The sequence below is a fragment of the Manacus vitellinus genome, unplaced genomic scaffold (assembly GCF_001715985.3).
Source record: "Manacus vitellinus isolate BGI_N305 unplaced genomic scaffold, ASM171598v3 scaffold_21_pilon, whole genome shotgun sequence".
NCBI classification, from domain to species: domain Eukaryota; kingdom Metazoa; phylum Chordata; class Aves; order Passeriformes; family Pipridae; genus Manacus; species Manacus vitellinus.
This window is the reverse complement of record NW_021939546.1, coordinates 5,679,052-5,704,200: the sequence shown is the minus strand read 5'-3', so window position 1 is coordinate 5,704,200 and position 25,149 is coordinate 5,679,052. Positions and strand designations below refer to the sequence as shown.

At 42.1% G+C, this 25,149-nt stretch overlaps 1 protein-coding gene across 5 annotated transcripts in view; it reads left to right on the top strand.

Moving 5' to 3' along the window:
• The window catches only part of PATJ (PATJ crumbs cell polarity complex component), a 137,550-nt gene that overhangs the window by 106,708 nt on the left and 5,693 nt on the right, over positions 1-25,149 (top strand). For 4 of the 5 annotated variants that reach the window (XM_018072283.1, XM_018072285.1, XM_018072282.1 and 1 more), the window contains 8 exons: positions 12,054-12,137; positions 14,079-14,272; positions 16,120-16,267; positions 17,362-17,448; positions 20,143-20,260; positions 21,901-21,941; positions 22,223-22,345; positions 23,441-23,545. In XM_018072283.1, the coding sequence (XP_017927772.1) occupies positions 12,054-12,137; positions 14,079-14,272; positions 16,120-16,267; positions 17,362-17,448; positions 20,143-20,260; positions 21,901-21,941; positions 22,223-22,345; positions 23,441-23,545 (900 nt within the window). The remainder of the gene's footprint in view (positions 1-12,053; positions 12,138-14,078; positions 14,273-16,119; positions 16,268-17,361; positions 17,449-20,142; positions 20,261-21,900; positions 21,942-22,222; positions 22,346-23,440; positions 23,546-25,149) is intronic. The other variant, XM_018072284.1, reaches the window with a different exon arrangement.

The window sequence follows — 25,149 nt, the reverse complement described above, 5'->3', positions numbered from 1 at the left end:
TTTTGTAGTTTAAAAAAGGCACAGTGCAGAGAGATTAGAATGAAGCTATCATTGGCTTCAGCAGTTTGGAGTTTGGTTTTTTAGCTATTTTTGAATTGTCAGATCAAGGTTAGAAGGAATGGGAATGGCACCATTTATAGTCCATCTCTGCAGGCAGGAAGCAGGAATGTCTTTGGTACTCTTGTAGTTCTAATAGATGACACATACAGAGATGGGATGCCCTGATGGGTCCATGGAAAAATGCTCCATCCAGGAAGGGAAAAGTCTTGGCAAAACAGGGAGCAGGAGCAGTGTCTGTGCTGCACAGCTGCAGGAGCTTTTTCTTTTACCTTTTCTTTTTCCTCTGAGAAAACAAGACATGAACACCCGCTTCTCTTCCTTCTTTTTCTACTGAGTTTACTGAGTTCTACTGAGTTTATTTTGTGCCTGCACAGGTGTGTAAGTGCCTACAAAACCATGAAGGATATGAACCCCAGTTGCTAGGATTTCAGAAGTAATTTATCGATATGGGGGAAACCAGGAATGCTGCTTCTCAGAATTTGTCATATCTAAAGTGGACATGCCAAGAGTATAGATGTATTAAAATGCACTTGGTCTGAAAATACTGAGTGCTGGTACTCAACAGCAGCTCACATGGGATGGGAAAACTCTCTCAGAATATTTTATGTCTTTCTTTAGCACAAGATGCACATGCCCAGCTTTTGGAATAATAAATCTGGCAGCTGGGGACAGACTGCTTCAAAATGAAATATAGAGTACAACTTTTAAGGCATAACCTCAGGAATCTCATCAGGAATCACCAAGTAGAGGCTTGAAAAATACAGGCTGTGAGCAGGGAGGTTAATTTGTTCAGGAGGTTGGAAACTAGTGTCTTAACCCCTGTGAAATGGTTTTTGGTGAGATGTCCATCCCATTAAGCTCAAAACTCTTTCCAGTCACAGGTATTCTAGGCAAGGTCTGGGGTTGTGTGTTTGGGGAGCAGGAGAGCATCAGTTGAAAGGATGTGTGTTTAGAAAAGACATGGGGAAAGGAGGATTGTCCTTAAAAATTGTCTCCATGTTGTTGATTTTCAGACTGCTATAGCCCTTAGCAGTTCTATTTCATTTTACTCTAAGCGTTGATATTTTTTAATATTTTTTTTCTTCACTCTCTTTTATTTCACCTTCCCACGTACCCCTGAGAGAACACAACACATGGCCTCTGCTTTAAAGCAATTGAAGTGCAGAGTGGAGCTGGCTGAAGCACACGGGCTTTCAATTTGTGAGAAGGTTTTTTTCTTGGTTGTAGTCCAATCAAACTTGTAAAAGTAACCTCAGAGTGGGAATTTAAAATAGAAAAAAAAAAAAGTGTTTTCGGAAACATCCCAAAATGAGGTTTGAGGCCCTAGTGCTGCTCCTCAGGACACCTCCTGCCCTCTTGTCCCCCCTGAATTGTGTATAAATGGTTGTCAACCCCACTGCTGCTAATAGCAGCTGTAAACCTGACAGGGGTGTCATTGTCACCTGGCAGCTGCTGGTGCTCCCAGGACGCCTGAGCTGCTCCAGCTGCGATATGCCTGGGATTCATGGCAACTGTAGACCCCTGAGCTGGGCAGGACCCTCGTGCCTGGGCCTGGACAAGCTATGACTCTTAGTTACATGTGGGGTTCAGCTTCAGATTTGCATTCATGGCAACAAGCCAGTGTTGGCATGGCCAGCTATCCCTGGGCTGCAGAGCCCTGGACCCTGTGAATCCGGGACTAATAACCAGTCCTTTGGGATACAGGATACAGGACTGGCAGCATCAGATAGTCCCGTTGTTCACCATAAATTTAGGAAATGTTCCTTAGTTATTCTGCTTTTGATTCGTTGCATTCTGTATAAGGCAATTCTATATAAGGCAGTTTCAAGGCAAATAATTTAGTTTCATACAACAGGCTTTTTCCTCTGAAACTGTTTTGCCGTAAAGTTTCTATGAGATTTTCATCTTCAATCCTCAGAGAACAGGATGTACAAGGAATTGTTTTAAAAAGGAGTCCTAGTACTCCTCCAAATGGCGTGTGAGATTTACCCAGAGAGGTTGTGGCTGCCCCATCCCTGTAAGTGTTCAAGACCAGGTTGGACAGGGCTTGGAGCAACCTGGTCTGGTGGAAGGTGTCCCTGCCCATGGTAGGGGGTGGAACAGGGTGGGCTTTAAGGTCCCTTCCAACACAAACCATTCCATGATTCTATGAAATCTGGACCCCATTATCACCCCAGCGTGGGTGAATGCTGCCGTGTCTTGTCCAGTTAACAACTTGCAATGAGCCATTTTCTATAAACCAGGACTGTTAATTTACAGGGATTTGATTCTTGGCAGTACATGGAAAAAGCATCTCTCTAAAATACAAACATTTTCTTAGCAGGGTGGGAGCACTGTTTTGCTTCCAGCTGAATAATTTAGTAATGGTCAAGTTGATTACTGGTAGTTATTGGCTCTGTCTTTGCTGCCTGGGTGATTAAGATGCTCAGGCGAGCCGGAGGGGATTCAGACTTTTCAAGGCTGGTACAGGGATGTTCTGTCCAGGCAGGGTTAGAGAGCCCTGGGAGGGAGAAGTGTTCAGAGGCTTATCTGGGGCTTGAAATCACAGCTAAGTGCTGGACAGACACCTATGATATAAAAGATTGAAGGGACTGTAACCTGGGGGCTCCCTGGAGGTGAAGTGGGTAGGAAGTGGTCATTGCCTGAACCTTACACAGAAAAACATACTTTATCCTGTGTCTTTTTTGTTGAAAACAACAACAAACCTCTTATGCTGGATTTTTTATACTGGGTTGTCTACTTTGAATTTGGTAAATTTTCTTTTTGTACTTTTGCTTTCAGCTGACTTTAATAGAAAGCATTTTTAAGGCACTTAACAGACTTGAAGGTACTCCACCAGTAAAAGAAAGTGATCCATAAAGGCAGGGAACTGGAACACTTGAGAGTGCTCCAGAAAGTAACAGAATATACTTGTGCTCAGCTAACATGAGTTGGTGTGAGAGCTGGTAACACTGGAGTTGGGGAGGAAAAAGCTGTTCTAATCATGTGGGTTAGCCCAGAAGGTTTTCTGGCTTGCAGTGGAGCTGTGTGATGGTGGGGATGCAGCTTGACAGAAGAATATTTAGATTCATTCTGTCAGTCCAGGTGAGTCATACCTTGAATAAACCCCATCTGTTAAGGAAGGGCAAGGGAATAATCAAGAAAACTGTGACTTGAAATTGCAGCTGTTCGAGACACGATGTTTGCCCCCGGAGCTGTGAGGGCTAATTACCTTGTGAGGGCTCCACGCTGCCAAGATCAGGTTGTTCCTATACCAAAGCCAAGCCTAAGAACTCTGTTTTGTGCTATGCTGCAGTCAGTCAGCAGTGGGGACCTGCCTAAATGTGACTTCTGTGTTACTAAACAAGCGGATTCTCCCTTGGTTAAGTTTTTATCCCTCCCTCCCTCCCATCTCAGTTTTATTTAGATTCAGGCAAAAATATCTTCATCAGGTACAGACAACTGATGTCTGAGCGATTCTGTAGACAGTCATCAAATGCAGCTGAGACTGAAACTGTTTGAGTGAAATATGCTTACCTTGTAACTCCAAATGAAAAGGAAGACATTGGCCTCCAGAGGGTTTCAGCAATATATTGGCTATAGATACTGTTGCTGTTAAATCTACCCCACAGTGAATGGAACAATAGAATGAAAAATGGGAATAGAAGTCTTGAGTTTTTAATTGTGGCTTGGGTATTGTAGAGGAAAAGTTTGCGGTTGGGAGAGGAAAAAAAATGCAATCTCTTCTAAACCAACATTTATAAAGCAGAAGGCAATTTACTGACAGAGTGGTAAATGCAGTTAGCTTGAAATTGTGAGGAATTGCTTTGACTCCTGCTTGGATAATGTTAAAATGAAGTTGGTGGATTCATCATCATTCCAGAAGGACGTTAGCTTACAAGAGCATGAAAAACCCAAACTGCTTTGTACATGAGTTATCACAAAAGGGAATTAGGGTAGTAAGTTTTGCAAATCATGTCTTTGATGGGTCTTTGGCAAGGGTTTAGCTGACGGGATGGCTTACTGGTGTAGCAGTCCCTTGCTTGAAGAAGCTGGTGTCTTCCAGGAATGTAAATCAACCCTAAAATTTAAGCTGACAATATACAAAAGCAGTAGGACCTGTCAGAATGGACTTCAGGAGGATCCTGGCTGCTGCTGATTGAAACCGCTGGTTTTTGGCTTCCTGTGTCATACACACTCAGGATCTCATGCATTCTTTATAACCTGTGCTATGCACTGTACACTACAAACTTTCCTTTTTTTTAAATTTAATAAAATAATGAGAGTGAGAGGGCTAAGGTTTTAATATGTCGTTCTGTGTTTTATTATTCCCTCTAAAATGAGCATGTATACTTTTTGAAAAACTTTGGTTTGCTTTGGCATGTGATTCACAGGAACATTGCTCTTTCTATCATTTTGACTTAAGTCATATATTTTTACACTAAACATCTTATTACCTTAGTTTTATTATTTCAGAATCAAAGGAGAGCTTGCAAATGTCTATGACTGCAGAGCGAAAGAATGTTAATGAATAGTGCCATTGAATTTTCAGGTTTTAGCTTTTCTGATCTTAGAGAATATAACTGTAAGCAAAAATATTATGCAAGCTGAATAAAATTTAAATAAATAGGGACCAGATGTAACTATAGGGGCCTATAAAACGTAATACAAATACTATCCGCTTCCTTAAAATAAATCTGTATTTTAGTATGAAAAATTATATTCATATTGATATTGTGGATTAATCTTTTTTATGGAAGTTGGCAAGTGAACATCATCTCTTACAAGGGCTTGTTCTTAAATGGGAAACAGACCTTTTGTTTTAACCTTGAGTGGAGCAGTTTCTGGGTCTCGTGCAATGTAAAGCATTTTTACATTAACACGGTAATACATTTTTACATTCTACAGCCTGTTTTACTGCAGTAGTGTTTGGCTTAGGATTTTGGGTGCCTGTTAATGGTTTGTGAACACTAGGAATGGCAAAATACTGGAGTGCTAGAAGGAGAGATTATACAGCACAATGCATTAGATAAACCCCTTTAAGAAGTCAAGTGATTTGCTTGGGCTTGACCTTCAGCTTTCGTTGCTGAATCATTATCTTTTAGATTCCATTTAGATCTGCAAATGGAAGATCATAGATCATAACATAACTGTTGTCATTTCCTCTGCCTACAAGTAACCAACAGCTGGATTTGTTTTAACTACTGAGAGATTCTTGCATGGGGCTAATTCTCCAGCAAAACTCACTGTGCAACCAGTTGATTTCTACTTTATCTGCGAACCAGCCTGTAAAAATGAAATGGCAATTTTACTGCTCCGGACAAAGTATTACAGAAGTTGAAAAGGAAATAACTGATGCTGTTGTACTTGCCCTGGGAAAGAGATAAATCTGTAATCCTGAAGTCAGCAAAACCCCTTGCAGTGTTATTATCTTTTATAATGATAATTTAGTATAACATTTGTAGCTATGTAGGAAATTAGTTGGAAATGTGTAATGTTAGCTTAGGAAAACACAACTTTATCAACTAAATCAGAAAACGTCTTTTCCCGAGTGTTGTTTTATATGCAGTTCACTTTTTGTCCTCCTCAGGAAAGTACTCTAATCCATGCAGAAAGCTTCATTCCTTACACCAAATACATAATTATGGTCAGTGGTAAGATTCATTCTCCTAACTACAGACCAAACTGAGATACAGGCACATAAAATTCATGTAATTTCAACAGTTTGCCGTGCCTGCTTTCTAGCACTGCCCAACCATGAGGGTTCTGAAAAATGGCCTTAAGATGAAGGAGGGTAAGTTTAGATTAGAGAAAGAAATTGTTCCCTGTGAGGGTGGTGAGGCCCTGGCACAAGTTGCCCAGAGAAGCTGTGGCTGCCCCATCCCTGGAAGTGTCCAAGGCCAGGTTGGACAGAGCTTGGAACAACTTGGTCTAGTGGATGATATCCCTGCCCAGGGCAGGGGGTGGAACTGAATGAGCTTTAAGGTCCCTTCCAACCCAAACCAGTCTGGGATTCTGTGATAATGTTCCCTTGGTCCAGGTCAATGCTCTGGTGGTTGAGGTAGCCTTGTAGCCAGAGAGCAGAGCTGTGGATCTGATTTCTACTCTCTGAACTGTTTTGTGGATATTATTTGTCTAATGATTGCCATTAAAATGGACATCCTGTAAAACATGGTCTCGGATTTTCAAACAACTTATTTCTTACTGAATACCTTACCCAGAGTCATTCTGTACTGATTATGGCACTTCTTAATGTCTAGTGGTTCACCTACCTTCTGTGAAATGATCTTGCCAAAATAATGACTGGATTATGGACTGAAATAGCACAACAAAGATAAACAAAGCAAAGTTGAGCTCAGTTTAAGCAATAGCTTGTTGTGAATGAGCTTCAGTAGTGCAGGACTGTTCAGTGCTGTGCAAGAAACCTCTTTACCACAATCTGAACTTTTTTCCATGTCAAATCTAGCCAACACTGGGTTAGTGGGGCTTCCTCTGTCCAATTCTTTTGACATCACCCCTCTTACATATTGATCCACCTTTATTATATGATAGACCTTCCTCAAAATATCCTTGGTACTTAATGTTTGGGCTTCCTTCATGTCTTGTGTCCATTTACTCCCTCACCTTCTATTCCCAGCATTCCCAATAACAATGATTTTCAGTGACTTTTGAGTTGTAAGCTGCTGGTTGTCCTGCTGAAAAACAGCTGCACAGGAGAAAATCAACGCTAGAGAGACTGCCTCAGAAGCTATAAACTTGCAGAAAACGTGTGAGCAGTTCAAGCCAAAAAGCCAGCCAGCTTGTGAGACTTTCTCACCATGGTTTATGCTCCTGCAGGCTTTTAAGGATCACTCAGTCAGTGATTTTCCTGAATAGGATGCTGACTTTACCACCTTTCTCCCAGAGGCTCAATCAGGGCAGTGCTGTGTGGTCATTGCCTGAGATCTCTGCCGTACCAGTTCTTGACATTTAAGATACAAAGATTAAGCTGTCAATCTTACTGAATTTAATTCTCAGTGTTAACGTGTCTTTTTGTGCTCTTTGCTGATGGGTGAGTGTGATATTCTTCCCTGACAGGTCTCTGAAGTCGGTATAAATCAAGCAGAAAAAATATCCACAGCTTGGGGGAGGAGTTGAGATCTGATTCCCCGAGAGTTCAGGGCTCTTCCCCTCCTTGGATCAAAGGCAATGCAGTGTAGATCATGCTGTGCACACTGTACAAGCTGTGGATGGATTCCCAGACTGGGTGCTAATTTCTCTAAGGTTGTCTTGCCCTCACTGTTCCATAGTTAGTCACTCTGCGCCAACTTTGTAATTCAAGGTGTCGACCAGGAGGCTCCATGAACCCTCCCACGTCCCTGCCTTTGCTTCCATGGCCAAAACCTTGTTTCTCAGCACCATCGCTGCTGGTCCTTCCCTTTGCTCAAGACAACTGTGCAGACACAGTGATATTCTGTTGGTGAGGGGTATAGTTGTCCCACAGCTCAAATCTGAGCCCTAAAAAATAACCTCTAATATACTGTGTGGCAGGTTTGGTGGGCATTTCTCCTTCTTAACAGATTTGGTGAGCACTGTATCCAAACCAGGGATGTTTTTGCCATGTTTGGAAACTATTCTGTCTTGCAGGTATTTTTTTTTCAGCCATGCAGTGCCGTATCAGTGCATTCAGCTTTTATTTCCTTGGACTGCAGGCACTTCAGTATAAACGTTTTTCAGCCCAGGATGGCAACCTCAGCAGTAGCAGACAAATTCCCTTCAACTCTGTCTTTTCATGGTTGGACAGTCTCAGTTTGCACCTGTGAGTGTGGACTTTGTTTAGCATAAAGAAAAGCTGTTTACATGCCCTGGCTCATGTTCCCCATCCTTCCATCCCATGCAAGAACTGCTCAGCTCTGCATTAATTCCCCATTTGTATAATGGTCCCAGACTGTTCTTAGTCAAAATATACAAAGATTAAAGCTCCAGTTTGTTGAATGGATTTGTAAACTTTATGAACTATGTGCTTTCAGCAGCTGGATATCTCTTTTTAAACAGCTCTGTTCTTGATACGAGAGTGGTTTTGTTTCCCCCTTCTGCACAAACAGTTTTCATGACTCTGCCAAGCTATAATCTATATGAAACTAGTAGTGAAAGGAGATGGGAAGGGATAGGAGTGAAAATCTGTCCAGAGCCACTATGAATTCACAATCTCTAGCTGAACATTGACACCACTTTCCCTTCCTCCCTCTGGATTGATTGATTTTGAACTATTTAGGCCTTGACTTCTAGAGATATCGAGCACTCTCTGCATTTAAAACCAGTGAACAGGAGCTGCAGATGTCCAGGAACCAAAACCTATCCTTTAAGTAAACATTGTGTATTGATTTAGTCATGATAGATCCTATATTTTTCGTCAGGCACTGAAAGGGATGTTACAGCTTCAATCAATGCCTGTCAATAAAGTCATTACCAATTAGGGCTTGGTTAGATGGCTGGAGTATGACATTGCATCTCATTACTGCATAAACTTCTTTAAAATATTGATGTGATTAAAAACCTTCAATAACATCAGCAGTTTGGTTTTAGTGATTTGTCATGGATCATCAAAACTAATGGAGTCTTATTGAGATCCCACTAGATCCAGTGGAAAAAAAACCACTTCTGCGTTAAATGCAATTTGAGCTGATCCCAGAGGTATCAGAGGAAAGAGGTCTGTTTGCCATAGTTTATCAGCTAAGGAAAAGTAAGACCGATATTTATGCTTATGGACTGTTTAAAAATCTATACAGGGCATCATGGATACATTGCTTTGCTCTGTTTTTAATCGATTCGATAAGCCCTGTTCAACTGCACTACTTTAAAATAAACCTGCTTAAGAAAAACAGTGTTTTGGCAGGTCAGCAAGATGTTTCCTTCTCCTGGGTAGGCACAGACAGAACAGGAATGTACCTTTGCATGCCATATGTATTTTTAGTTCCAGGTCTGGCTTCTAACACATGCAGGAACTGCAGGGTGACACTGAATTGTTGCCTTTTCAAATAGATGATGCAGATTATTCAAACTGATAACATTTGGTGGTTCCTGAATCTGAGCCTTCGGTATGTGCAGTTTTACATTTAATAATGCAGTGCTGGGAAAAGCTGGTAACTCCAGGTTGTTGACCGGTTTTAAAGTGACCACAGATGGAAAACAAACCTAAAGAAATGTGATTGAAAGCTCCTTGCTCAGAGGTTAGGAAATATGAGATTAAATACAGTCTGAAAGTGTTTAATTTGATCATCTTGTGTACATACCCAGTCTGCTGTTATGTGATCATATTGCCAATTTTCTGATGAGTCTCGTGGTTGCCCACTGCTCTGGTGTGTCCCGTTTGAATGATGCTGCCTTAACAAGCTGGCCAATATTTTGTGTTACCTCACTGGCCACTTCTAAATGTCTCTGTGGAAACATAGAATGGTTTGGGCTGGAAATTACCTTAAAGCTCATCTTGTTCCAACCCCGTGCCATGGGCAGGGACACCTGCCATGTTGTCCCCTCCAACCTGTCCTTGGACACTTCCAGGGATGGGGCAGCCACAGCTTTTCTGAGCAACCTGTACCAGGGCCTCTCCACCCTCACAGGTAAGAATTTTTTCACAATATTTAATCTAAATCTGCCTTCTGTCAGTGGGAAGCCATTTCCACTTGTCCTATCACTTCATGCCCTGGTCCAAAGTCCTTCTCCAGCTCTCTTGGAACCCCTTTAGGCACTGGAAGGGGCTCTAAGGTCTCCCTGGAGCCTTCTCTTCTCCAGGCTGAACACCCTCAGCTCTCCCAGCCTGTCTCTAGAGCAGAGGGACTCCAGCCCTCGAAGCATCTCCATGGTCTCCTCTGGACTCACTCCAGCAGCTCCATGTCCTTCTGCTGTTGTTCCCCAGGGCGGAAGGCAGCTCTGCAGGTGTGGTCTTACCTGAGTGGGGCAGAGGGGCAGAATCCCCCCCTCCCCTGTTGCCCACGCTGTGGGATCAGCCCAGGGTGTGGGGGGGAGTTCTGGATGCCAGCGAACAGGGATGGGGCATGTTGAGTGTCTCATCCACCAACACTCCATATCCTTCTCCTCAGGGCTGCTCTCAATTATCATGCCTTGATAAAGTGTTTCAAAAACTAAAAGTTAAATGTGCAGTGGAAATTCTAAACCACAGACTCAGCTTTTCCTCAAAGTTACCCGTGATCAGCCTCAGGTGAAAAAATATACATCACTGTCACCTCCTGGCTTTCACCCAGGCAAAAGTCTCTTGTGTTGGCTTACAGTTACACTATCATTTTTAAAACACAGGTAACCCTCAAAAAAAAGAAAAACAACCCCCAAACCAACCAAACAAAAGCTCAAAACAACCCAAACCCCACAACTGAGAAGATCTAAGACATGTAGTAGAGGATTTTGGCAACACTGCTGAGAGATGGATGTGCACGTGTTGCTCCACTCCATTACTGTTTGTTACTTCAGTTATTGCAAGAAAACCCTACAGTTGCCAGCATTGTGTGTGTATATGTAGATATACTTTTTTTTTTAATCAAACCTCTCTTCTGATTTTTCTTAATTACCTTGGTACATAGCTCATGGTATTCTGCCTTCATTTATGTAGATTGAAATCTCTGTTCCCCCATCTGGGAGGCTTGTATCAGCTGTAATCCATTTGTGATTACAGTCCTCCAGGCTTTTTTCAGGGGCTAGTGTACATGAATAAAAGTGGGAACCTGTGACAGTGGTGCTGTGCTCCAGCAGCAGCAGAAGAGTCCACATCATTAAAGAAGGTAGTGGGAATGAAAGGGAATCATGCACTCGATATTGTCTTGATCTGAGCGTTAGCTGAAGGGCATTTGAGTTTTCTTTCTGTTCAATGTGCACCATGTGTGCTGAGAAAGGCAACACAGGGAGGGGGGTTAAATTGGTGATGAGAGATGTACTGTCTAACAGTGTTTTCGCAACATGGAGGGACTTTGTTCTGCCCCAGCAGTGATTTCCTCCCCCTGCTCCAGGAAGGCAATGCACAGCAGGGCTCGCATGCTCCAACCTTTTGTTGGAAGTGCTGGAAAAGCTCCTCTTTGACTTCTTGTACATCAAGTTTGGGGGGGGACTTCACAGCCGTAGCATTTTTAGAGGGTATATTTGTCTGAGAACAAGTTATCCAATACCTACATGTCTAATTAAAAACCACTGGGTGTTTATCCACAGCCAGAGCTGGTAGCAAAACTGGTTCAGCTCTGAGGCTTAGTGTTACTGAGAAGAAGAGCAGGTTTTGCACAGTGAAGGGTCCCATCCTGCTTGCTGAATCTGAAGAACTGTAGCAGGATGTTCACCTATTTTTTTTCAAAAGAAAAAAAAAAAAAAAAGAAACAAGCCAGAACAATGCAAAGGGAAAGCACCAGCAAAAGAACAGTATGTTCTTTGTAATGCTTTTTCTTTGGGGACATCTATTGCTGGCAATAAGATTAAATCACTGAAACCTTCCCTGAAGCTACATCTGCCACTGCCTACATTTTCCAGCCTCAGTAATAAACTAACATTTGCCATTGTTCCTTTCTTCTGGATTTCATTTCTTACAGATTTAACCAGCACTATTTACCACAAGGCATTCAGCTCTTGCTTAAAGCTGAGATCTATGCCAAGTCCCTAAAAATATTCATAGCTCCAAAGAATCTGGTTTTAAATAATATCATTAAAAGTAGACGATATTAATACAACAGTTCACACTGAGTTCACATGCTGCTGATGCCAACATGTAAAAATGATGGAAGAAGCTCTAGACAAGACTACCCTGAAGTGGTGAACAAAATCCTTTGTACCTTTTTACTGGCTCCCTGTGTTTGGATTACAGGAGTAATTTTCTTATCCCAAAATATTAATTTTTTTTTTTTTTTAAATCTTTGTTATAGTCTTGCTTTTCCTGTCATGGAGTGCTGTACTTTCACAGAGGTGGGGAGTGTAAGGTGGGTTGTGACTAAGAGGTTATGGAGTGTTTGGGAAGGAGGATTCACACCACCCTCTTTCCACAGGATGCCATAGTGATCCATGAAGTTTATGAAGAGGGGGCAGCAGCCCGAGATGGCAGACTTTGGGCTGGTGATCAGATTCTGGAGGTAAATGACTTTCTCTGTGTATGTTCTTCATTGTGTATACTTGTATTCCATGCAATGGGGATTTCTTGTAGGGGAAGGACAGGTCATTGAGAAGGATCCATACTTGAGGCTTCCTTTCCATCACTAAGAACATGCTGAAAAATTCATATTTCCTTATATATTCATATAAACTGAAGGTACAAATTGAGAATACATTAAATTTAATTGAGCAAGGTAGTTCTTGAATTACATAGTTCAGCTGTCATGTCCAATAGCTTAGTATTATTCATCTCTTTAATCTTTCATTCAGAGGCCACCGCTCAAGTATCTCTGCACTGCCTGCAACCCAAATATTTGTGGGGAGGAGAGGGGGGATGTACCATTCCTGTGGGCATCCTTGCCAGCATCCCTGTGAGCATCCCTCCTATATCCCTGCAGAAGCCACCAGCTCCCCCAGGCCATGCTTCATCCAACTGGGAAACACACAAATGAATAAATGTGGTGTTTTTCCCTCAGCCAAGCATAGAAAAGGTGGAGGGAAAGGGTTAAGAGAGAAGTGTTGGTCTGCAAATGAAACTTGCGTCAGGCAGGGGTTCAGTGCAGCTGCTCAAAGCTCTGCTGTCAGCTCAGGACAAATTCCCAGCATGGCCATTAAGGCTTCGGTGTGTAGGGTTAGAAAAATAGTGAGGGGTACTTGGGGACTTGTCTTTACAGCTCTTGCACTGAAAATATTTTTGTTAGCGTTAAGGCTGAATGTTGTTTTCGTTTTATAAATAATGATGTATTAACAGAGCAGGATAATTAGGGGGTAAAAATGGGGCAGCTTAATTAATTCTTCTCTGGCCAAACAGGAAAGTGCTAATGTTTGTGGGCCATAATATTGTTATTGCTTCAGCTTTTAAAAGCTGTATTAATGAATCAAAAAGATGACTCTGAATTGGTTTCAGATTAGTGGGATAAAGCACATGTAGATGCCTGTGTCAAGAAAAGAGTATCAATGCAGTATATAAATAAATAAGTATGTGCAGAATCAGTACAAACAATGTAATTACTATAGACTAGGCTTAATTATCTTAATGTAAAATTAAGTACAATTGTAACTTTGCATATCTAGAAATACTGAGAGATATTTTCATTACCTTAAAACTTATGGAAGTGGATTAATATTGTATGGTTCTCCTGTTACAGTTCATGCTACTTCCTAAAGAGAAAATGTTTAAGTATTGATATATTTTGGTATTAGGAAATAAAAGATTATTTTGTTGACAGAATATTGGCAAACACCTTAAAAGGCACCTGTGGATTAGGCTTGGCAAAAATCAGGAGATTAAGTTTTAAGTTGCAATAGTTTTTTTTAATACTTGAGCACGTATTGAAGTAGAACTTCTTGTTCTGTCTGACATTACTAAAATGCTGAAACCTTCTCAGGTCATGGTAAGGGAAGTGTAACTGGGTGCTCCAAGAGCGGTCTGGTGTGCCATCTATTGGATAAAAAGGAAAATCACTGTTTAATACATCCTGCCTGGGCTTCTCCAGGGCCATTTATTACTGGTGTTTTTGATTCCTTCTGTTTTTGTCTCGACACTGTTGTGTAGCTGGGGGAGAAGGAATCTGAGTGGTAAGAGACACAGGGAGCTCAAAGGAGTACATCCTACTTTGTCTAGGTGTAGAAAGAAGCATTGTTTGAGATTCCAAAGGTTTGAGGTTAAAAAGAAAGGAAGAACACCAGCAAAACTTCCAAGCCAGAATGTTTTGATTGTTGTGATGTACTCCAGGCAGTTGCACAAAGCACCAAACTCACCCTGTAGGAGATCCAGGATCTCAGCCCTCTGGAAATGGGAGCACTAAATTAGAGCGCCAAGGGGTGTCAATTTGACAAATTTGTGCTGTCACACAAGGGTAGGGTGTGATGAAAAGATCATTTATACATGTCATTTGGAAAGCAAACACTGATTATTTCAGGTGAACGGGATCGATCTGCGGAATGCCAGCCATGAGGAAGCGATCACTGCGCTCCGACAGACACCCCAGAAGGTGCAGCTGGTTGTTTATAGAAATGAAGCACATTACAAAGATGAAGAAAACTTAGAGATTTTCTATGTAGATATACAAAAGAAAACGGGCCGAGGGCTGGGGCTCAGCATAGCTGGGAAACGGTAAGAGCAGCTCTGATCCAGCAGCGCTTCAAATGAAAAATATTTTGCTTTCTGAATGACTGTAGCCATGCCAAATGGAATATGAAATAAAGGGAAAACTCCATAAGGAACGGAATTTTGTATCTAAGTATCTTCAAGGATGCAATGAGACTGTGGTTCTGCCTCTCTGTCAGAACAATAGACTTGAGCAGGGAAGGCTGCAGCAGCCCAGGAGAGTTCCCAGCGAGTGTCCTGCTCAGAGCGAGTGTGGCCACGTGCAGAGCTGGGAGCTCACTCTTCTGGTGGCATCAGCATAGCCATGTTTCAGGGTTGGAGGCCCTAACCATGGATTCTCTAGTTTCAAAATGGGGGGAGAAAGCTTCCTATTTCTAAATACCAGGATGTGCCTTTGCAGATGGATTTGTGAGTTAGATTTAGCTCCTACTCAGGTTCAAAGGGACCGACGTCAGTGGAAGATACAAGGCTGAGTTAGACCCAGATCCAGAGCAGTATCAAGGTGACTGCGTAACACTGCGGAAAGCAGTTCTGTGAATACAAAGCAGATCCTGAGACACAGAACCACAGAATCATTTAGGCTGGAAACACCTCTGAGATCATCAACCTGTGCCCAGTCCCCACCTTGTCACCCAGACCAGAGCACTGAGTGCCATGTCCAGTCATTCCTTGGACACCTCCAGGGATGATGAGTTCACTACCTCCCTGGACAGCCCCTTCCAAGGCCTGACCATCCTTTCCATGAAGAAATTCCTCCTGATGTCCAACCCAAACCTCCCCTGGCACAACTTGAGGCTGTTTCCCCTTGTCCTGTCACTTGTTGCCAGGGAGAAGAGGCCAACCCCCACCTGGCTTACCCTCCGTTCAGGTAGTTGTAGAGAGGGATATGGTGGGAGGTGGTAGCAGCTTAATAAAATATGACTTTACTGATCTCTCTCTAAACCATTGCTATTAGATCACTTGAACCAGAGCACTGATAGTTTTAATCTTTCTTTGCCGAAAGAGATTTATGGCATGATACTTGTTCAGTGTCAGTGTGTAAGAGTCATATGGTTGCTCTCCTGTATTGCCAAAAATAATTGACTTTTGCAATTACAGATCATCATGTTATTATCCCAACTGCCTGTGGTCAGTAAAGTTTCCACAGCAGTTTTTTACAAGAGTGGGGATGTTCAACCCAGGTGTTGTGAGCAGATTGCAGATTGGGTAATTAATTTAGCTTATGTAAATTACCCTGCAGATGGTAATCGCAGTCTCCATCCCTCCCACCTTTGCTTCTGTGCTATCGCTAAATGCTTCAGAGTGGGGATTTCCTCCTTAGGGATTGCCCAATTTCTGAAGTCAGTTAAATGATACCCTGCTGTAATTCAGGGTTTGAAGTGTTGTGTCCTTCAGGGTGTAGGATACCAAATGCCAAACCTTGGCATTACAGCTGGCACCAGCTCATACCATGGAACACAGAATCATTTAGGTGGGAAAAGCCCTCTAAGGTCATTGAGTCCAGCCTATAACCTAGCACTGCCAGGTCCACCACTAAACTATGTCCATTAGATAGTTTAACTCCATCTTAGACCAATCCTTGGCTTTTTATTCATATAAATGGTGTTTTTCATGAATCTTTATGTATCCTTCAGTCAGAACTAACAGTTCAAGGGGAAAGACAGCATTAAATATGGCACAACATGCCATGGTTTTAAAACGCGTCGATTTTTTACATGGCTGAAGGGGGTGTAAAACTAGTTCTTCCTCTGCTCACAGGTTTCTTTTAATGTCTCTTAAATGCAAGTAATCTAAATTGGTCTCCCAAAGAATATTGGATTGTGTAATTAGCCATATGCTTCTTGCATTGTTAGAAATGGAAGTGGAGTGTTTATCTCTGACATTGTTAAAGGAGGAGCTGCAGACCTAGATGGAAGATTAATTCAAGGAGATCAGATTTTGTCTGTAAATGGGGAGGATATGAGAAATGCCTCACAAGAGACTGTTGCCACTATACTTAAGGTGAGTACAGAATACATTTTAAGTATTGAATTGCAGTTACTGACACTGTGCAAGGTAATTATCCTGAAGTGCTATTTACCATACACAGGACGACTCCAAGTGATTACTGAGACAGGAATTTCATCTGAAATAACAGGGAGGTTCATTTAAAATCACTTCTCTGTGTATTTCTAGGAATTGGATGATATGAAGCAGGAAAACAAAGACACAGTCTTTAGGCATTTATTTGAAAATGCAACTGTGTATTTCATGTGTTAGGAAAATATTTGGAAACCTGAGAGGCAATGCAAACCAGAACTGAAATAAATGTCTTTGGCTTGGCTGCAGCTATACAATGACAGCTTAAATCCATTCCTGCACAGCTTTCCATCTTCCAGGAGTGATTTTACACTGAAGGTCTGGGAGAAGTTGCCTTTTTACGTTAAAAAGCACATGACCACTTGGTCTGGGGGAGGGGGCAGGGGGTGGGATGGCCATGAGTGCCTGATGTTAGATCCTTGTACATCTCCCAGCCCCAACAGCCTTGTGGGAGCAATGCTGTAGATCCATCTCTATTCCAAACTGCATCTGGAGATAAGGGCTTCCCCCCTACCATTACCACCAGTGTTCCTAAACATGATTTCTTTCATTCTTGAAGGGAAAAGCTAATTATTTCCTTGCTTTTTCCATTCAGGGTTGGTACTTGGCCAGAAGTTTACCTATTTAAGAATTGGAAATCGGTGATATGAGGGTACATGGTTAAGTTGGATCCATATGGGTTAAATTTACCCTTTTCTGCAGCATTTTTCCTCTGAAGGGGTTTTCAAACGTCTGTAAAGAGTTTGGGGCTTTTTGTTTATTTTTACTTAGTAATGGGCCATCTGCAGTTTGCCAGTAGGAAGATCCACACTGCATTCGGCAACCAGGATAAACCTTCAGGACAAACCTAAATCCACTTTCTGTATTGTCTAAATACAAATGTTCATGTTTTGAGCATTCCTTGTGGTTTTCTTCACGGATTTGTGGTGCTGAATATAAACATATTCCTCTCCAGGAGAGCATGAAATATTATATGTCTACTTAAATTGTACATTGTGTGGGGTTTTTTTTCCAAGTGTGCCCAAGGCCTGGTGCATCTTGAGCTTGGGAGATTGCGAGCTGGATCATGGCTGTCATCACGGAAAACATCCCAAAACAGTCAGGTTAGTGACAAATTCCTATGTATAAAGTGGAACTGTGAAGGGCAGAGCACAGGGATGGTGCATGTGAGGCTCAGTCCTTCCTCAGACACTGCTGAGGACGGGGAACAAAATATTTTACCGATGTAATTTTCTGTACTGAACTGCTGCTGAAATGCTGATTAAGTTGAAGAGCTGGTTAATGGTTTAAGGAGTGTCTTCCCAAGGCACACCAAAAATCTGTAATATCTTTCTCAAATGATGATGCCCAGAAATTTTTTTAGACCTGCAAAAGCTTCTTGAATGTATTTTCTGCAGCTGTTTTGTCAATCAAATTGAGTTAATGAAACCGAACTGTATCTTTGCCTATCTTAGGGCAGAACCACATGAGAGCTGCTTTCCTCTCAAAGAAAACACAGAGCAATTTCCTGCTTCACTTGCTTTTTACCTGAAGCGAGGACAACAATTCATTTTTCAATCAGAGCAGGGCTTTTCCCCTCTCTCTGTGCCCCCGAGTCCTCTCAGACACCGATATGCTGGTATTAAAGCTGGAGTGTTGCAAGGGAGAGAAACAAGGCAGAAGGACTTAAAAAACTTTTTAATGGATTTTCCTTCCAAAGACTGACTGTTTTGCCATTATATTTAAGTTACAAATGTCTCAGAGAGAGGCATGCTGTGGATCACAGCAGAGTGATTGCTGTGGAGGATTTTGGCTCCTCTCTGCCCTGAGGGGAGCAGCACATTGAGGAGATCCACAACTTCTAAAAGAAGGGCTTGTTTTAGGAAACAAGGAGGAGCCATAGGAGGCTTAGAGGGGATATAAGTTAAAGCAGGAGTGCTTTTAAGGAGGTCAGTAAAAGGCTTGTCCATGAACAACCCAAAAAGGTGCCAAAATCATCATTGTATGGCCGTGATTTCTTCACTTCCTAAAGGCCAGCACTGATCCAGGCTGCTGTCTGGGGGTTGAGGTACCAGGAGGGGCTAAAGCCATGTGGTAACAGCTGGGCTAAGCTCAGCTTTAAAAATTATGACTAAATAGCATTGGAGAAACATCTGCACTGCATGCAGCAGGCAAAGAGAAATGAAAGAACAGAGGCAAATTACACTGATTGCATTAAGTAAAGACAGCAGTTGAGTATTACTCTTTTTTGGCCATTGTATCAGCATGAAGCCTAAGTAAGAGCAAAGTAATCAAAAAGTGACAGCTAAAAATTATCCACCTATTAAAGCTCAGGTGAAAAGGAAGCAGAATGCCATAATATCTTTACAAGGGTTTAGGTAAAAAAAATCAGATCAAATGACATCATCCCCCTTTTTTGTAGCATAAGAAGCTTTTCCAGGAACCTGGTAATTCCTGTATTTCTTTTGAAGCAAGAAAACTTAATCTTCTTGATGCAGAGTCTTTTGAGAGCCTTCATCTCACTGCTCCAAAGTGACTTGGTGATTTTCAAAACTGCATAGATGTTTCTCGGCAAAACCCTTCCAAGAGTTATAAAAATCTTGGCAGATGATGCAGCAAATCAGCTTGAATGATTTGCACAACTGCGAGCACTGTTTTGGAAGCTGCTGGCCAAGAGCATCCAGAACTTTTGTCCTCACTTGGCTTTTTTCTTGGTCCATTGCATACCTTTAACAGGAGAAATAGAAGCCTTGTGGTGCAGGACAGTGATTTCTTTCACGCGCGTTGCAAATGATATTAACTGGGCCATGAATTGGCAACCCGAGGTGGAAATTGTGCTCTGCCTGGTGTTTGTCACTGACAGCTGCACACTGGTCAGTGGGGAGAAGTGCTGCCAGAGCTTTTGATTCACCGACTAATGCGTTTAGGGGGAGAAAACTGTGCTGTGGGTGGAGAAGGACAGACCACATCTTTTGTTTTGTACAAGGCAGCACGGCTGGAAAGGTCTGACCTTCAGTGAAACCTGTAGTTCAGACGCACTTCCTAAATTGATAATTATGTTTCCTCAAGGGGCAGAGTCTAAAGATAAAGCCAGATAAGGAGAGAGGGAAAAGAAGGGCTGGAAATAGATGACCAAGAAAGGGTAACATGAGAAAGCAGCTCTCTTTGGAGGTTCTCCCTTTGTAACCTGGCATGTTCTTCTTCTTGGGCAAATGAAAGGAGCAGGGACAATTACAGTATATTCAGCTAAATAACAAAGCCTGTAGATTTCTGCCATGTTACAAAGTGAGTGTTGGTCTTATCCCCACTTTGTGTGAGAGAGAAGCTGTTTGGTGTTCTCCCGGGTGCCTCATGCATGCAGGTGAATCACATGGAAGATGCCCATCATCTCCCCTTCTCCTCAGGTTCAGAGACACACCGAGAATAAGTGAAAGGAGGGGAAAAGCACTCTAGAGCTGACCTGAGCAACACAGGCATTAGGTGTGCATGTAAGGGAGTGAAGCACCATAGAATCCTGTAGGTTGAAAAAGACCCTTAAGATCACTGAGTCCAACCATTCCCCCAGCACAGCCAAGGCCACCACATGTCCCCAAGCACCACATCTGCACATCTTTTAAATCACCCCAGAGATGGTGACTCAACCACCGTGGGGAGATTTTGGTAGGTTTACCCTACCAAAGGGGTTCGCACTTGCGTGACCAATGTGGTATTTCCAGTCTGGTTGGCACAGAGCACAGCTGTGCCTGTATGTTGCAAGATCTGGTTTAAAGTTAACATTTGGGTTTGACTCAGAGGTTTTTATTTATTTTTAACTTCAGGCGACCCAACAGAGTGTCCACAGCCACTTCCACCCTGCTCTTGCTCCAGTCCTCTCCACCTTACAGAATTTCGTCAGCACAAAGAGATCTTCAGCAGATGTGTCTCAGAGAAACTCAGGTATAATCTGGGCAGCTGTCAGAATAGCTGCGTGTTATTTGCTTTATATTTGGGCTGCTTTAAAAGCAAAACTGAATACTTGAACCTGGTTTTCCTGCTCAGCCTCCCAGAAGACATCCCACTGATGTTTTAAGACCCAAACACTTTCCAGCAGATGACATTATTTTGATGTCTACTAGAGGAGTAATAGCTCCTCTATTTTAAGTGCAGAATTCCTGTGCCCTGCTATTCCCCAACGCCCTTGTCAGAGGCTTAGCACAGGCACGGTTCTCACATTAGAAACAGTTTTCTCAGGGAATAAAGCTGCCACCACTTCATTTATACCTTTGTTGTTCTTGAGTGTATGAAGGGGTGTTTTGTAATGAGAAAGTCACAATGTCCAGTTTGCAGTTTGCAGATTTAACAAGTGTTAAATCTACGACCGGCAGTATCTTGTGGAGAGCCTGCTGCAGGAGTTGTGAATCTTTGCTCGTGTCTGACCATGAGACATTTCTTCTGGCACTTTGCATGCACTGGAGGAGGCTGGTGGCTTTTGCGCAGCCTTCCTTGTGCTGTTTGAAAAGGCCCTGCAGCACTGAGAGGGCATGTCCTCATACCCTGATTTGGGGCTCCCAGGGCTGGGCTTCCCACTACCACAAACCTTGGCAATCCTGCCTTCTGCACCCACAGCAGCAGCACCTGCATGGCCATGAGGAATGCTGATATATGGGGTAGTAAAAAATCATTGAAAGGTGCTTGAAATAGTTTAATAAAGTTGATACAAGTAGGGGTTGGTGTAGCAGAGCCCAGGACCTGATCAGCTTGTCGAGCTGTTTAGTCCTGGTTTAAACGATGCCCCTGAAGGTTTTTTCCTTTCCTTTCTTTCCCCTCCCCCCTTTCCCCTTCTCCCTCCTCTTTTCCATTTCCTTTCTCCCCTTTCCCCTCTCCATCTTCTTTCCTCATTTCCTTTTCCCTTCCCTTCTCCCTTTTCCTTATTCTCTTCCCCTTTTCCTTCTCCCTTTTCCTTCCCCCTTTTCCCCCCTTTTTCTTTCCTCTTTTCCTCTCCGCTTTCCCCTTTCCCTTCTCCCTCTTTGTTTCTCCTTTTGTCTTTTCCTTCCCCTTTTCCTTTCTCATTTTCCTTCCCCTTCTCCTTCCCCTATTCTAATATTTTGAGTACTTTTGAAAGCCCTATGACTGGATATACACCAGCCAGACTTCCTGCCTGTCTATTATTTACCACTACAGCACAGAACTGGAAGAGAAAATCAATGGAACCACACCAGTCTCAGAGCAGCCGTGTGCCCTTTGTGCAGGAACACTGTGATTTAGGAATAATAAGCCAATCTTTAATTGAGTGAAGGCACAATGGGGCCCTTCTGCAGGCTGGCAGAGTGCTGCTGTTCCACAGATTGTGGCTGGGCTACAATGGGTGTCACAGTGACATCCATTAGCCGGAGGGATTATACCCGTATTCATCCTTCCTCCTCCTCCTCCTCCTCCTCCTCACATGAGCAGCACTGCCTGGTTTGGCACAGGAAGGCTCCACTCCTGCTTGGTGATAACTCTGCCTGGGCAGCGAGGGACTGTTGTCACCTGACAGTGTTATCTCTTAATTATATTATCTCTTAATTACAGAAGCTAATTGTTTGTTTCTTTATTAGTAGGAGCCGATATGGGCCCAAGGACTGTGGAGATAACAAGGGTCAGTGAGTTATTTTCTATCAATTCATAAAGCTGATGCCTTTCACTGAAGTTGTTCATTTTTGTAGCATTTCTCACAAGTCAAATTGCATTATTTGTGTCTGCAGGCAGATGCTGGATGTGTGCCTGTGTTTTGGGACCTGCATGTGTGAGGATATGTGTGTCTGTCAAACCTGTTTTCTCCCTGTTCCACAAATCAGATGACTCAGTTATTACCATACCCTGAACACTGGCCCCTATGAGTTGCCCCAATTTAGAACGTTCTGGTTTGCTTTGTTTCAGGGTCCAAATGATGCACTTGGTATCAGCATAGCAGGAGGGAAGGGAAGTCCATTGGGAGATATTCCCATTTTCATCGCTATGATTCAAGCCAGCGGTGTGGCCGCACGGACCCAAAGACTCAGAGTGAGTAGGGGGGTCCTCAGTATTTCCTGTTTTATCTGCCATGTGTCCCACAGAGCCTCAAGCACAGTTGTATATGCTATCACTTTGATAATGTCTCATAGCATATATGTATATGCTTTTTATATAAAATCAAAACAAAAATAACCACAAAACCAAATCTGCCCTTCTCTTGCCATTTTAATTAAACTGTGTCTTGGGATAATGGCAATTGTTGCCTATATTGGAAAAGTGATGTTAAGAGAAAGAACTTAAATGCATTTGCAGTGGTCTTGGAATGTATATGTTCATCCAGACCCAGGAAGGGCCGCAACAGGCTCTCTGGAAACTCGCAGGGATTTTAGGAACTCCAGACTGGGCATCATTTAGAGTTCAAACAAAGTAGAAATCAGAGCAGAAATTATTTTTTTGATCTTAAGGCCCTTAGAAAGAAACACCAAAACAAGGCACTTGTGTCAGACCCACAGCATATGTGGGTTTCCAGGGATGACTGTGGTGAAGACTTCCAGTTTTTGAGTGAGTTTCAAGGAATCAAAAGTATTGAAAAGAACTTATTGTGCAGATCCAACTATTTTGGCCCATGAGATTCATTAGGACATGCTGCTACATTCGTGCTGTGTCTCCAGTAGAATTAAACAATAGCACTAAGTGCCAGGGTCAAGATCATTTTTATGTCGAAGAAGAAGAAATCATCCAGGTTAATTAGATTAACATCAGAAGTTCCTACTTTTCTATACAACATTCAGCAAGTACTTACACAGTCTGGAAGAATATGAACTTGTCTGCATATTCAAACACAAATGAATCTTTTCTGGATGGGAGGACAGCAGTGAAAATCTCCCTCTCTCTGCTTGCAAATGGAAAGAGTAAAATACAATTCATCTTTGTTTCTCTGATCGTATTGTTAGTTTTAAAAAATCCTTATTGTTCTTGCTCTGAAGAATGGGAAATGATCACTAGCAGTGCAGAATCCTCACAAAAGGGATCCTGCAAAAGAGAAGTGTGACTGTGCAGTGCCAAGTTCACGAGGAATTTTAAGCATTCTTAATTTTAATTTTCCCTAATGGTAGTAATTTTCCATTACTGTTGTACTTTTAGGTTGGAGATCGGATTGTCAGTATTAATGGGCAACCTTTGGATGGGCTGTCTCATGCAGATGCTGTTAATCTACTAAAGAATGCTTATGGGAGCATTATCCTGCAGGTATGGTGATAAATTGAACATGCAGCTGCATCAGGGTAGATAAATGGCATTGAGGAATAAAAAAACCCCTGAGCATCACTGGCACAAGGCATCACAGAATTGCAGGGTGATTGCTGATGGGAATTACACAGAATGAAAGCAAGAAATCATTTCCATTCAAAAATTCTTTATTGCCATTCATGCAGGCTGTGAGCATGATTATATAAAGCGTAACAAAGAGAACAAAATAACTTGTTGCTACACATGATAAATCAACAAGCTTCCAAGTTGTGGGTTTTTTTTAATTTGAAGTTAACTAGGAACAAGAAATTCTGTGTGTGTGTGTACATGATGTAACAAGACTGGAACCCAACTGCCCACAGTGATGGTTTCCATGTTCTTGAAAGAAATTCGAGAAAAATTATAGCATCCTCATTAAGGCAGTGCTGCCTAAAATTGAATATTCTACAGGTAATGAATAAAAACACTCAAGAGAGAAAACAGTGCTGTCACTGCTATGTTTCTTTTACCACAGTGGTTCTAACTGCTGTCTGCCAGGATATTCATGCACAGTTTATTTTTATGTTTACACAAGGAAATGGGAAAAATACTTGCCAGATAGAATTCAAAATTCTCCTCATTTTATTGTAACAATTGGAAAACAAGCTGAAGACACTGCTAAAATCTACTCTAATTCTCTTTATCATCACAGCATTTTGGATTGGAACACATCCTGAGGGATTTTTGCAAGCTTCTTGCTTTCATTACAACACAAATAGAAAAAAAAAAAAAAAGAAGCAAAGGGGAGAAGGGAAATTAAATGATAATAAACTCAGTTTTAGACTTGCTTATTCTTTGTTTTGTCTGTCCATGAACTGCTGACCCAGTAAGTGATGAGCCAGTTCCAGAGCAGATGGTGTATTTGTGTAGTTCCATTGAAGTCAAAGGAAACACACAGATATGCCCCAGCTGAGGATTCTCTGTTAAATTATAGTTATCATATTGTTACTAACGTTGAGTAATTTCACTTTCCATGTCAACAGTATTCCCTGAATAGAAAATGAAAGCTTGATGCAGAACCCAAAATTGCTCATCTTGAAAGCTGTAATGCAGCATACTGCACCTCATCAAGGATATAAAAATATTCCTGATGGAGCACACACATAAACAAAGAGGTTCTTCTAGAAATGTCTTGGTTTTTTAGTTGACTCTTTTTCTTCCGCATTTTTGCTCTCTGGCTTAAAACGAACCCAATAGTCTTTACAGATGATACAGGTTTATTCTGATAGAGTCAAGTCTATTTTCCTTCATTAAAAGTCTGTTCTATGAAGGTGGGATGTTGTATTTTAATACTGGGAGTAGTGTTGAGGCCCTGCCATAGTGTGGTGATGCAGTTGCCTCACACACTAACCACAGGAACTTCTCAATCACCAAATTGCTCTTTTTTTATTAAAACAATCTAAATGGAATAATCCTATCATTGTGATAATCATGACTGATGTGTCATTAAGTAATTCTGTTTATTATCAGGTTAGACCACTTCATGGCAAACTGCTTTGAAAGGTCAGATAATTGCGTTCAGTGGTGTGGAAAGGCTTATTATGGGAACGTCCTGGGAAGGATGG